At 38.4% G+C, this 15,365-nt stretch overlaps 1 protein-coding gene across 3 annotated transcripts in view; it reads right to left on the bottom strand.

Moving 5' to 3' along the window:
• CDC123 (cell division cycle 123) overlaps positions 1-15,365 on the bottom strand; it is a 35,566-nt gene that overhangs the window by 16,584 nt on the left and 3,617 nt on the right. For all 3 annotated transcript variants that reach the window (XM_054188598.1, XM_054188597.1, XM_054188596.1), the window contains 5 exons: positions 14,759-14,791; positions 11,127-11,222; positions 10,316-10,422; positions 2,535-2,583; positions 801-876 (listed from right to left, as the gene is read on the bottom strand). In XM_054188598.1, the coding sequence (XP_054044573.1) occupies positions 801-876; positions 2,535-2,583; positions 10,316-10,422; positions 11,127-11,222; positions 14,759-14,791 (361 nt within the window). The remainder of the gene's footprint in view (positions 1-800; positions 877-2,534; positions 2,584-10,315; positions 10,423-11,126; positions 11,223-14,758; positions 14,792-15,365) is intronic.

The raw sequence follows: 15,365 nt of genomic DNA on the forward strand, positions 1-15,365 counted from the left end.
CATGGTAGACCACACCAAAAACTAATTCAAACTCCGGAATAGTGTTTAGCCTGAAATTAAACCCCTCAATTCAAACACCTGTGTGTGCACTAGATGTCTAAGCTCCCGTTATAGTCAGCAGAGAATAATCAATACATCTAGAGGAGTATAATTCAGCTAAATTTACCCTAGAGCTGCCTAAAATGTAGGCTTTAGCACAATCTGCCTGTCCTCAAGCTGTCACAGGTCTCCCGATGCACCCACCAGCTCTTTGCATGCCGTGGATACCCTAGCTGTTCAGTGCCGCTTGAAATATTTTACGGTTAGCTTTTTGAACCAGAGTAACAGATCGACAGGTTTTCTGACTCAGCTACGCTGAATATAATATGAGCTCAGACACCTCATACACCCGTGGACATGTTCTGACCTCCCCAACTTTCTGCATATAATATCCACATGTGGTCACGTTTTATCAGCATAATACACAACCGCCTCTGTATTCATCCTGCAAGCTGGCTACAATGCCATTTGCTCCTGAATATAAGAGAGTCACTTACAAAACAGCCTTTGGGTAAGGTTTCTGAGTTAGCAATTGGAATTAAGAATATCCCCCACTGTAATATTAAGCATGCTGTGTCGTCAGGCTTTCAAATACAGTGGAAACAGAAATGTGGCATGCCACATTTTAAATTGCATAAAGAAGAAACCATTAATTCCAGAAGTGAGGTGTAATAAGAAAGAACTGTCTTCAGATTCTCCTAAGAAATTCAGAAACTCCTAAGAACTCCACCTAATAACTTTATCTTTAAGAAAACCCTTACCGATAAGCTTGTTTTCCTTGACAAAGCATCTGAATTCTGCACCAGGGATTAGCTCACACCATTTGCGAAGAACAAGCTACAGAGGAAAACAAATGACAAAGTATTGTTTCAGAAAGGTAACAGGTAACTTTTTGTCAGCAGGTATACCTTCCAGATCTAAGTGATGACCCCTCCGGAGGTCATCTAATGGTAAGATGACCTTTGAAGTTATTCCTGATACCAGAAAACAGAACATTCTTAACTTGCAGTTCACATAATCATCTTAGCAAATCCTTCAAAGCAACGAGACTTAATATTAACTTCAGACTCCCAAAATGCTTTTGGTTGGAAGGCACCTTTAAAGACCATCTAGTCCAAATTAGATTAAAGCAGAAAGGTTCAGACTGACATAAGAAACTTCTTCACAGTGAGGACTGTCAAGCATTGGAACAGCTCCCTCACAGAGGTTGCACAGCCTCCATCCTTTGAGGTCTTCAGACCAGATTTGATAAAATGTCAAGTAACCTGATTTGATCTCATTGCTTACCCAGCTTTGAGCATGAGAATGGACTAGAGACCTCCTAAGGCCCCTTCCCACCTTAATTATCTTATGTTCTTCCACTTTGTACGGCATTTATAACTGAAATTATTTAGGAAACAACTTCAAAGTTACACTAATGATAGAGCATGGAAAAAACAAAACTCCTGCTGTACAACACAACAAATCTGTCATGGAATTGGCAGAAAGTTGCTCCCTCCTAGTCAAAAGAGCTGATGAGCAGAATTAAATTTAACCAAATCAACCTCTATTCTGGTATACACCCAAGCAGAATTTTGTGACGCTTTTGAAAGAGCAAATCAGTTAAAATAAGGACAGGGGATAGAAATAGTAACCAAACTATTATAGTCAATAGGACAGGCTGCCTGGCAATTAAAGCATATCTCTGGCTTTTTCTCAAGTTTTTGCATTTCCTAAGCTGAAGTATTCAGATGGATCCATTATTTTGAGGGCTTCAATTACTGCTCATGGGTACTGGAAACTCCCAACACCTATCAACCGCAGCAGAAAAACCTCAGTAATCAAAGCTGACGTTCCTAACTACAGCGTAAACATGAAAGTCTGTTTCAACTTTCAGACGTCCTGTATTTTTAAAGCACATTAAGATAGCACTTTAAAAAAAAAAAGTGGGTTTCATTCATTTCTCTAAAGGCCTTTCAATCCCCAGGATGATGACAAACGCTATATTTACATAAAAATTATTATTAGAGACATGACTAGATACTATCATAAAAGTGATAGCACCACATGAACAGTTTAAAGCCTTGTTAATAGCTACGTTGCTAACTTAACATTTTAATCTGGTAATGAGCACATGAAACAAGACACGATAGACCGCTTCAGTTCAGGATGTCCCCATCTTCTCTCTTAGTAACCCCAGTTGTGATATTCACAAGCAGCATACTATAAAGAATATACGACTTTCAGCTATTGAACTTGTCCTTCCTGTCAAAACCTGACAGATACGAGAGGAAACTGCAAGGAAGCTTCAGAAGTCTGAACTTTAGCTCATCTCTGATGTGTAATTAAATGAACTCCTTATGGCCTGTAGTGCTTAACCAGGCTTCCCCACACTGCCCAAGCAACACAATTAAAACAAACAAAACAAATGTTATGGGCACACACCCAAGCACAAATGGCAGCCAGGCTGTGAGCAATTCATTTAAATTACCTAGAAATCATGCAAAGAGCCTTACCTCATAGTTCAAGGAAGGATCAGGGGAATCATCAGCACAGTGAATAAATCTGGAAAAGTAAGGCACAGGCATCAAAATCTGCTTTTACATATAGGATTTTAACCTTAGTGAGAAAAATAACCCCAAACTGTGAATCACAAAAGCTACTGTTAAATTATCTCCAACATGTACAATTCAATACATCAGTAACAAACCTCCTTTTGACAACTATCAGGGTGAAAAAGAGGAAAAAAATCTCCTCTTTTCATCTAGTGTAACTTGGAAGCACGTTTGGACAGGGATGTGGCTAAAATGTGTTTATTCATTGTTGATGTTTTTTTGTTTGAATCAACTGTGCTGCTCCTTTCCTCTTTATTGTTACGTTGGCATAACTGGATTCTCAAAAAAAAAAAGAAAAACAGATAAACTTGAGCAATCTAATCTAGTTTCATTGCAGCATGTTTTCCCTAGTACTTTTAATGTTTAACTTCCTAAACCGCACAACAGAGACACATCATCATGCCTTACAGCAGTTCATTTCCATGCATAAAGGATGCAAACCAGCGTCACTCAGCACTTCTGATTCCACAGCATGGTATCTTTCTAAATTAAGAGTCTTAAGAAATACTCTTACAAATCTCTTGAGAGTGGGAATAAACAAAACTATTCCCAAAACTGCAAGCAGATGTCAAGGTTTTGTCCCTTATGAGTAGCTGACTGCGTGACACCTCTCCGGAACTATCAAGAATGGAGGCAGTTATACCCAAGACAACTTCTATGTACGTTTTTGTCATTTTACAGCAAACCTTGCAGTAAATCCTGTAACTTTCAAAGGGAATTAGCAAAAGAACATGCATTTTCCTTCCAAGTGTACTCCCTGACCTTATTGGCAACAAACTCTTTCGATGCACAGAACTGTATAAAGGGTCACTGCTGAGCAATAGTCTTAAATGGCAACATTTATATTATCTCCCTTTGGCACTGAACTTAGTTAAGCAATCCAGAAGTCTAACATCTCTAATATAAGCATTGCGTTTGTAAGATGTGGCTGCCCAGCCTTCGGTTTGAGGCGAAGAGCTATTGTAAGAGTTCATTCAGTATGCAGCCAGCAGAAATAAATTTCACACGGTTTAGTTTAGGCTTGAATATCCACTACATGCAGCAAAGAAGGGCGATAGCAGGCATGCTTTCCAAATGTACTGTAATCAAACAGATCATACATATCTGTAAGCCTACGTAAACAGATAACATCCTTCAACTACAGTTTATACTCCCCACAATTTAAGATCTGTCAAGGCAATAGAAACAAACTCATGAGGGGTTGCAGTTTTGTTAGACTCAAAATTCCTCCCTTACCAGCATACGCGCCTACCATGCTCAAGAAAATATCCCCCCCCTCACAATCATAAACTATACATAAAAAAGCAGCTGAAGTCCAGCACATGGCGTTTTACAGTCTGCACTCTATGACCTGTATCACCTCTCACAGACTTCCGTATCTGAGATCGGGGTACCTGCAATCTGCTTCATTTCAATAACACACAGTCTTTTACAGCAGTCAAAAAACTGCCTTATGAACAATCACAATTGTCCGCTGCTCAACCCTCAAATATTCTGGGTGAGAGCTATGTGGGAAAAGATACTTTGTCTTTCTTCGTAAGTCAGAAAATGAAATCCCTGGGTGCCATCCCAAGCCACACAGACTGCTGAGGTATTGCTGCCAAATCAAGCAAACAGGCAAAATGATGAATATAGACAAAAATACTGCAAGACGCAGTAATGCTATTTTTCCTTGAGCCTTAATGACACAAGACTGAGTACAAATGAGGAAAAAATGGGAGAACGCAGAGAAAAAGACAAAATAAACTCAGGTTTTTGTAGTCTCATTTTCCTTCTAAACAGTGTCATGAGCTTTTGTCAACAAAAGGACATTACTACCACCCCTTTGGGGGGGTGGAATTTTGGGCAACTTGAGGTAGTTGTAATTCTATATTTTTTACCAACTTATTGTAGCACTCATTTTTCTGACCCAGCTGAATTAGTCTATTACATATGGCCTTTTGATCATCAGAGGCAGAAGGCTATGCAGGGTTTCTTTAACGCGCATCCTATTCAAGTTTGGAGGTACCTGAAAGAACAATCAGAAAGACTTCAGGAACCCAAAATTGATAGAGAACTGGACTCTCTCTTTTCTGAAACCTCTGAAAACTGTAATTTTGAATACTACGAAGGGGGAAGGAAATAAACTCTACTGCTTATAGGCCTTGTGCTGTGGTCACCTTGTCTACAGTTTTACGCTTAGACGTCAAGAACAGAAGGATCAAGGTCTCTTTATATGTAGCAGCTACACATTAATCTCCTAATGCATATACTTGGCGACAAGACACACTACGTGAAGCCATCCTGTGGTTCAGATTTCAACACCGAGAAAAGCAATTTAAGAAGGTTTGTAAGACCTCCAGTACTTATCCTGTTAAGAGAGCCATGAACTCATTTGCAAATCACTAAGATTATTCTGTGGATAATAAACTATTATGAATATAATAAGAATTGTAAAAGTTATTCTGTACCTAACAGTTCCCCTGCTATAATTTCTTAGTTTATTTTAAAACCTTAATTAAAAAAAAAAAATCAAGGGGAAACTTCTAACAACCTTTGAACTGCATCTTTATTTCTTGAATACTGAACCTTGCTGGAACGCTGAGGACTAAAAGAAATAGGAAATTCATGCACCATTCAAAAGAGGATCATGTACTACGCTGTAAATTGCTAGGAAAAACGGGATGCAAGTAAAACCTCAAGAAAAAAAAAAACAAAACACCAAAGGCCTCATTTTCCACATCCTCTCCTGTGGAACTACCTCAAAATAGGTTACACTGAAGCCTAATCCAACAGCTACCGTTCTTGCAAAAAGGTATCCCGAGTGCCAAGTCACATCTTTATGAGCCAACACTGCCTCCTACATTCTGTTACGAGAACACAGGCTGTTATTCCTCCACATCTCAGAAAAAAATTTATAATTTCTTTATAATTTGTAATTCACTATTTAGAACTATTAAGTCTGGTATCAAAAATGCAGTCAGAATGCTATCTTAAACACAAAAAGGACTGAAACATCTGCTAGATTTTCAAGTTAACAATGTGCTTACGAGCCTGATGGACTAAACCTCATTCAAGAGCAGGTTTTCTCAACTGTTCTTGGAAAGAGGCACTTACATTTTAACCAAGCCCTCTTATAAAAACCTAAATAAAAAAAATTGCATCTCCCCTCATGTTCCTTTGTATTTTGCATATTAATACGTTATGAAACTTTTCCTTGGCCCAGTGGGAGTTGTTTCACCTGTGCCATTAACCTAGTAGATATTTCTTACCTACTGAACGTGGCACAGATGGTCCCTTCACTCTGTTTCCTGGGCTTAGGCAGGGTCAAGTGGCTACTTTTAGACTCTTTACTTCACCTGTCTAACCACCTTCTCAAAAAGTTTTCAGGAATTAACTTCTGGAAGTAAGAGGTCCATAGCACCAGCTGGTCCAATAAAATACCAGAAGCCAATTTACAACACAACACTTAAGTGCACATCAGAAAACGGACATTCCTGCACATGACTCTTCCTGCCCCTATATATAAGGGCAATCCCTGCAAAAGATGTTCCCTGTATTATGTTGCTTTCCAACACATTGAACTTCACATGACTTCTTATTTCACCGCTATGGTTGTGATTATTAAACAACTGGAAAAATAAGAACACTTCAGCATTCAAAATCCCAACAGTAGTATACGCAGATTTAAAATATCCAGTATTGCCCTGCAGAATAGGAACAATCTCCAAAGTCTGACGAAATTTCCAAGGTTTATTAACAAGCTTATCTTGTAATAGAAAGTGCATTATCATATCAGAACCATTGCTAGTATTGACACCAGTCTCAAGGTGGGCAATCATGTCTTAACAAAACATAGTCCACACATTCTAACCATAAGGGAGCAAACTGTTCTAAACTGATACACTCAATAAGGCTTTAAAAGGATTTTTGTTCAAAAGAAGAGTTTTAATCACTTAACAGAAATCCCAATTAGAAAGGGATATTTTTTTTGTCACCTATCCACAACACTAAGTTTCTGAAAGCCTAAAAACCTGAAAAGTTAAGGATCACACCACCCACAAGTTTTTTTGTGAACCCAGCTGAGTAAAATGCAATGCTTACTTTGAAGCAGAAACAACATTGACTACATTAACAAGTGCATCACTCTGAAGTCTTTGTTAATTTATACAAAATTAACAAGGAGGAAAGTGAACTCATTATTCTGAACTTCTCAACCAAACGAAATGTCAACATCATGAGAGAATCCAAACATTTAAAATAGTCAAAGCTTATCTAGTCATGCTCAGTGTATTTGCATTAAGGCCATATTTTCTAATGGTGTGTATTGAAGTATTGCATAGCTGAAGTTTTCTCGGAACTTGAGACAGTTGAGAATTACAGCAAGGGCAGTTCCCTGACCTGAACAACGTATAGATCAATACCAGATAAGCAGACAGGAAATGGGAGAGGAAGGAAGAGGTAAAGAAAGTGGTTTGCCCTAAGTCCCACATCACTGGTAAAGCTGCATTAAGAAACAGATCTTCACATTGCCATTGGAAAGTCTTTTCCATATTATGACCCGTAAAGTGGACTTTTAAGTTAATACAATTGAAGAGAAAACAAAACACACCAAAAAAACAAGGGCATACAACATTTTAGCTGTTACCTACACGAGGCAAGAAGCTTTTAGACCATGCTGAGTATTAATGAAAGAAGCAGAAGTATAGTGCATTTATCCTCCAAATAGCCATTCCAAGGGATTTGGATGTGTTACATATCCAATTTTCATTTGTTCAGCACTTCAGGTTCTTATACCAGTTACATTTTTAATTTCTGCTTCCTAAGGACTAGGGTACTGGCAACTAATCAATAGTATAATTAAGGAAGACCACTGTTTCGAATCAGCAATAATCATTTCACTGTTTGGGTGGGGACATTTTGTACAAATAACTTAGTAATTTAGAAATACCACGCACAGACTGGACAGTAATGTGTGCTGTAATCAAGTACAACATATTCGTAAAATGTAAGATACATAGAGACCAAAGTGATTTTACACGCTACACACTTCCATTCAAATTCATGGAAACCGCAAGGCCGCACTGCCCATATTAACTCTACCTTACCAAAACAACTAAGCCTGTTCTGACCAAAAAAACCCATAACCCATGTTTATATCAATATTAGATTAGACTTTATAGGAAGGGAAATAAATACAACACTTCTCAAATGCAACTTAACCTTTAGATTAGGTGATGATCCCCCAATGACGTCATAAGGTTTGCTTATTTACCACCCACTAGCTGAGCTGTGCTACCTGGCGGTACGTGCGGTCTTATCTCTATCTAGTCTAAATGGATTGGACTACTGCAATTTGAGGTGTTGTCTTTCTGCTAGAGGTTATTCTCCCACAGCAGGATCACTAGAAGAGAGCACACCCGCTGCAGGCTGCCCAGCCGCTACTGTTCTTAGTCTGGTGTGAACTTGAGGTGAAATTACTGATGGTTCAAGTTAACACCCATGCTGTGAAATCTCACAACCTAGGAGCTAGAACGCATTCATTGCCTTTACCACTAAGTCAGCACTGCCTGCAGAAGGGAAGGTGAAGAGCTGAGGCACTGCCTTTACCTGATATGAGATAAAGCCTGACAGAAAATGCACTAATTTCAGTCTCAGTGAAGGTAGTCAAACCAATTCATTCTACCATATAAATGGCATAAACTAAGAGCACAAAAACACACACAGAACTGCCACAGCTTCTAAATCAAGTGGTGCTTGCTAAACACTTGATTGTGTCCCAAACCCATTAGAAAGTGGTTAGCCAAACAGCAATTCTCCAGGCAGCTCAGGGTACCTTTTGCTGAACCTCTTCATACGTGAGAATAGTAGAATACAAAAACCGTATTATTTAATATTCACTAAGGGATGATACAAAGTGTACAGTTCTTTTCAGACCCACAACTGGAAGCATTTACAACAAAGGACACATTAAATTTCAGTGCTCAACCCTCGGAGCAAACCATCCTCAAGACACCCGGCCAAGTCACCTAGCCTCCCGTTAGGGGAAACCAGGAAAAAAAAAAAAGCTCCTTGGTAAGGCACCAAAGTCTTCTGAGAATCCTTATTCACTCACCTCTGAAATATAAACTACAGATTTCTCATCTCCCTCATCTCTTTCATTCTCTATGATCCCAGAATCATGAATTCTCAATGTTCACATTTCCCTAGTCCAACATTCTTTTCAAACTATCTTCTCACCCCAATGTCTTCTCCCCTCCTTCTCTGTCTCTTCCCCTGCACCTCCGAATGTTACAGGTTAGACATAATGTAAAACCTAGCATCCAAATTGGACTGACAGCGTTGGTAGCACTCCATAAATGCAGAGATAAGGATGAGGATGTTGCTACCTATCATTTTTTAATGTACCAACAAACTGGGGGGAAAGAGTGTTATTAGAGTTGCAGGAATAAAAAACCAGAAGGCAGTTGCACAGCATTAATGCAGCTGGTTTCACATTTTAGACAAGACAATGGTTATCGGGTCATAAGCTACCTAACACAGGACTATTATGCTTGGTAATCCTCTATAAAGCACCTAGAACAAGTGCCCTGCATTTGATTGAATCTCCTAAATAATGCAGTAATATAAATAAGCATTGAATAATTACTGGAAAACAATCTCTCGGATACCAAGCCATGGATTGCCCTTTTTCCTTGAAATTCTGCTTTTCTGAAAAAAACCCTGGTAATAATAGTAACAAGAACATTAAATTCTAATAATTTTATTTTCTTTCAGAAAAAGGCTGTATTTTAGAAATGAGTGTCATGAATCAGATGCAGGTATTACGGGAGAAAGCTGTTCCTATACAATTAAGTATTCTCTTCATGTGAGCAGATAAAATAAACCCCCAAGCACATCATATTTGTAGTTTTATCCATAACTATTATCCCTAGCCACAGCTTCTGGAGTGCATTTGTTGAAGAGCTACAAGAACTTGGGTTCAGAAGGAGCTCTAGGAATACATGGGCAGAAGTCTTGGGCATCTTCCAGGCAGCCACACAAACTTCGACAGCTTTAAAATTTGAAGCTTTGGTAAAGTCGTGCTATGTTACCACGAGAAGCGGCAACAATAAGGTAGGTAGAAACAAGTAAATGCCAAGAGGGGCAGAAAGGCAAAAAAACCCCAAGATTAAAATATCACTTGCTCTGGAAAGCAACTCGATAAAAATGGTCTTAGTTCATAGCGTCATTTCGCATGTACTACTTTAATACAATGTCTTCCTGTTTTGCTTTTCACTCATTTGCATATTAAAATCAAGTGAATTAATATAAGAATAAAATGGAGGCTGCTCCTCTCTTGTTGACTGAAGCTAGGTAAACAACTCCGGTTACTAGGAAAGACTCGCTCATGGTAAGTAACGGTGAAGAGGATTTGCTTCGCAATTCTCTGCACTAAATTGGACCTGGCATTTATTTTTGCACAGTGGAGGGAGACAAAGAAGGAGGGAAGGGGTGAAAGGAGCTTCAAAGAACAACTAACCGATTGCTGTACCTGAACAACTTTTAAACATAAATATGTATTTTTGTACCAGATATTTATCATTTCTGTACAGTAAAGAGTAAGATCTTTCAAAAGAACTGAAACGTTACCCTCAGCAAGGTGGGTTTGGTTTTTTTTTTGACTGGGTATATATAAGATTGTCTGCTAGAAATCTACTTACGGCTGAGTGAGGTCACGCGTAATGAAGTCTGAACTCTTGAAGAGGAGGAAGATGTCACTGAGAGCTTTACATTTCAGAGAGCTGTTCATTGCTATCCAGTAGGCATCCTAAACAAAAAAAAGATTATACAAAAATGCACCTTTACTAGCAGGAAGGAACGCAAGCTGCAGATCTATATAAATATTACGCAACATTTGAAATACATGTAGAAAATTATTTTTTTATTCCGAGGAAAACTTCATTAGCTGTTACAAGAGACACAATAGTTATTGCTTTTCTTACAAATCCTCTGTTGAAAGCAGAGCAAATCCATTTCAAAAACCAAGTTTTTGCCTTACTGGTTCCAGGCACTTTCTTGGAATGCTTGATTGAACACAAGCTTCCCTTGAGAATACGATACAAAAACATTTAGGTGCACTCATTCTTAAGGCATAGTTAAAGTACCTAAAAATAACTGGAGGGAAGTTGCTTGTTTGTTTTTTTAAAAACGTGGGGTTTTTAATCTTTATCCCAGGCAAAGTTTTCAACTAGTATCCTAAACGACAAGAGTCTCACCATCATACTGTTATCCGTGACAAGGATCAAGGGTTTTATGTAAGAAAGACAGGGCTGTCTTGCATCAGCCTCACCAAACATTCCACCATCTAGCTTCTAATTTACCAGAACAATTTGCTTCACTGATATCTCATCTATCACTTCTTCCTTCATCAGAAGCACTAGTCTCTTCTACTTTCCAAGGCATTAAGATAAAACAAACCAAAAAATCTTTGTGATAACATCGGTTACAAGTTTTGGGAGACAGCATTCTTACCCTTGGAGCACTCCAGTTAAGTTTAGGAAAAACACTACCACCCAAGGAACTTATTGCTTCTTGAACTTTAGCTGTGAATTCAGGAAATTCTGGTGCCTGAAGAAAGAACAATAAAAATATCAGTTTCAATACATTTAATAGTGAAGTGTAGACACCTTCTAAATACCATTAGAAATGCATATGATAGAAGGACGTATCCAAAATCAGCAACCAAGCACCCCACAAAAATAATGTATTTGTAGAAATAAATAACTTAAGAATCAACTCTGACGTTCTTTCAATCAGAGAAAATTGAAAATATGTTTCCAGTGTTCACTCTCATTCTTAGCAAGATTCCATGAACTTAAGGGCAAAACTTGAAAACTCACAACATTCATCATGAAAACTGCAACAGCTGGAAAACATGCAAGTCAAATAAACAGACCTTAAACACGTACTTCTTGGTTTATACCTGATGGTAGATTACCGTATACAAACAAGATCCTAGAAGATTTAAAAACAAACTTTCTAAAATAGTTTGTTTAGAATTAAGCATCTCTGTAAAAAATCTAAGATACAGAATGCTACAACATTTGTCAAAGCATTAGAAGGTAGAAAGAGACCAGTTCTGTTTTGTAATAGTTCCTTAGTTGCATTTAGGTGCAGAGTGTAATAAAAGTAAATAAATCAATTCATAAGCAATTTGAGTGACAGCTCTTCATTTAAGCTTTAGTTTTACAAAGTGTTGTTAGTAATACTTTAACTAATCAGGTCTTAAATTAGATCTTAAAGTAGCTCCTTAACAATATCTTCCATCAAAACAGAGGACACACTAGAAAGGTATGGGTTGGACTAGAAAACCTTGTCTTGTAAAGAACATTGTCAATATTGTAAACATAACAGGGGAAAAAAAACTCCTCAGGATGCTATAAACTCCACTCTGAATGTGGTGCAATAGAAAAAAAACATATTGCTGACCTTTAAAATAATATGAAAGTCTTTCAGGCATATGTCAAAGATTCTTCATGTAATAGGATTTATCACAAAGAGTATATAAGAACACGTTTCTGCCTGAGTATTTTCAAACTCAGCTCAAAGATAACTTCTAGGCTAAAGGTAATCCATGTCTCTAAAACAACAAAGCCCTCATAGCCACACAAGTGATCAAAAAAGGTTCATCCATTTTGGCATCCTCCTTCTGCAGCCCCCCCGAACGCAAATACCTAGAAAAACCCTCTCACATTTTAGTGCAGTGGCTTAGACTGAACATTCTGAATCTTTCCTTAGTACATTACCTAGTCTCCATGGGAAACTACACTTGAAAAACTGAAAAAGCACTTATATTGTCTTACTTTATATTCAGAGCTTCAGTCAATTCTAGAAATTGTTCCCGCAAGAAGTAAAACTCTTCAGCCACTGCATTCTGATCCAATTTCCTCTTGTTTTGACAGAAGTCAGGAGTCATACTATACACGTAATACCAGCACATACTAAGCCTCCCTGGGGAAATGTTACCATCATGTCATTCGATTACTACAAGTGAAGAAACATACACAAGAGGATAGCTCTAAGGCGGCATAAACAAGCTAGATTCTAACATTCCTTAAATTCTGAATGCCTGACTTTGCAACCGTCAATGTTAATGCAAGTTTTTTTAAACAGAATTTTCTATAATCCTATATTCTAATTGTTCTTCAGAATATAGAAAGAGCAAGCGAAACAAATTCTACCTGACAACTCAGGTGGGTCACCAAATCAGAATAATCACAACCACAGCCAACCTTACTGCTCCCTGAGACAAGAAACCAATGGAGAACTATAACCTGGGATTTATCGTTAGTAAGATGTGAATGCCCTAGGCTGACAGTGAACGCAGAAGCACTTCTCCAGCCAGTCCCACTATTCTTTACACATTATGTTCCCTTAGTGTCTCCCTGTTCAACTTCCACAGTGCCACTTATCCATTCTCATCTCTTGTGGTAATTCCAGATGAAGCTCCCCACCCTTCTGCATTCTACACAGGCTGTTTCTTCACTCTCTTCACCACTGTCAAAGGGCTAACAGGCAACACTTAAAAGCACAGAAGACTATTTCTGTTCACTCGCTGGCCTCAGAGTAGTCCCCAGTTTTCAGGTAAAGAAAGCATATTTGCTGTGGATGGAGTCTTCAGAGCAATCATCTACCAAATTTACGAGATGGTAAAGAGCACATTGTGAAATTCTACTTTTAGTCTCTTTCTTTGACCAAACGTAAGTGTATTCTTGTAGGAACTAGCAATGGGCACAAACCATGTTCATTATTAACCATTTTCAAAGCTCCAGGTTTAGCGAAAGACAAAGCCCTGTTCCTGAACAAAAGCCACCTTGGAGGCTGAAACACCCCTCTTCTTCCTCTACCCAGCTTTTATTACTGAGCATGAGATTATATGGTATGGAATATCCCTTAAGACAATTTGGGTCAGCTGCCTTGGCCCTGTCCCCTCTCTTTCTTTTGCCTGCCCCTAGCCTAGTCACTGGGGAGGGGCATGGGGCAGACTGGGAAAAGAGAAGCCTTGACACTATGCAAACACTGTTCAGCAACAGCTGAAAGTTAACTTTATCCCAGCCAGCCCCAGTAAAACATTAGCTGTAAAGCTGCAATCCACACACAGTACGTAATGCTCACCTAGCTAAACTGAAATTGCATGGCCTATACCCTTCTGATGGGTATCAGACCTCTCGATTATGTATTCCCTTATTGCGTTGTACACTACAGTGAAACCTGATTCAAAAGTCTGATATTATTTCTTTAGCAACATTAACATGAGCTTCACAGAAGATAAGATGGATACCAAAATCATCCTCGTTCTGAATAATTTACAATCTAAGGCATCTACTTTATCAAAGCTTACATATTTGAACTGAAGTTATTAGTGTGTGAAAATCTGGCACGTATTAGTTTTAAAATCTAGGCTATAAATTCTGCGCTATGCACAGCCCAAAGCAGGGCTGTGTTTATATTGCACCTAATCCAATGTGAGCAATTCAACACTTATTTGAACATTAGGGAGCCAACAGGACTGAAGTAATAGTATCAATGGCAGACAAGTGACACAGGTATATTAACTCTGACAACGATAGGGCAACAGCAAGTTTCAAAAAAGATGTAAAAAAAGACCATGGAAGCCTGATTCGTATCCATCATGATCCTGATTCTAAGTGAGGCACGGTGAAAGGACAGCATAAAGACGGGGGGCGGAAAGATGGTAGAAAGAAATGTACTTCGGAGGAAATAATGGCACAGGTGTAAGAAGAGCTGTGAAAATTGAGCTGCAGGGGCTTCATTTCTTCTGCCTCCAGTCTGATTAAGTAATTGGGAGATATTCAAAGTGGTGAAAATGAAAGACAGCTATATTTAGAGCCATACTTCAGTTCATTTCCTATAGTCTAACACGTGTGTGATTGTTGGGCATGAAGAAAGGCATTTTATTTTTAGCGAAATAAAATTAAGCCAGCAAAACTTTTTAAAAGTTACAGACATTTACACTGCCATCTGTCTAGAATGGTCTGAAAAAATGTTAAACACAGCAACAGATATCTCTAACTGGCAACAAGTTTCTATCACAAGGTTGCAGAAAGGATACAGCTGACAAACCCACATGTTAGGCTTTTTACCTTAAGTGTTGTAGTATTCTCATCATCCGACCACTGTTAAAAATAAAAACAAATCAAAAGTTACTGGTTTCCCGAGACATCCTTTATCATTGCTGAGAACATCAGAATTCATATGGCTTTATGGCTTCCCACAACATGTAGATCAAATTATTGCCCTGGAGCTCCTGTAGCGTAACATCACCATCCTCTAATTATTACGGTTGTAAATTAAGACAGGAAAAATACTATATATTCAGCAGAAGCACTATTCTAACACATGGATAAAAGACAACCCCTACATATTTTAATAGTGATTTATATCACAAACTTGGACATTTCAGAACTCAACAGTCTTCCCTGTCTAGAGCTTGCATCCAGCTCCAGCATTTCCATCCTTAGACCTATGATTCATTAGTTTCACTTGTATTTCTTTTTCATCTCCTTTTTCTGCCTTCTGTCACTTTGCGTTTACAATATTTTCCAGCCTTTTTCTTCTGAAATACCCTTCTGAGCTATTATGGCCTCAGAGAAGTTCATTGGTTCTTGAAGTAACTCCTCCAAACATACTCCTCCTAATTTTCAGGGCATGAAACAGCATTAAGTTCAATTCCAACATCCTTCAACATTC

The sequence above is a fragment of the Rissa tridactyla genome, chromosome 1, assembly GCF_028500815.1.
Source record: "Rissa tridactyla isolate bRisTri1 chromosome 1, bRisTri1.patW.cur.20221130, whole genome shotgun sequence".
In the NCBI taxonomy this organism is placed as follows: Eukaryota; Metazoa; Chordata; class Aves; order Charadriiformes; family Laridae; genus Rissa; species Rissa tridactyla.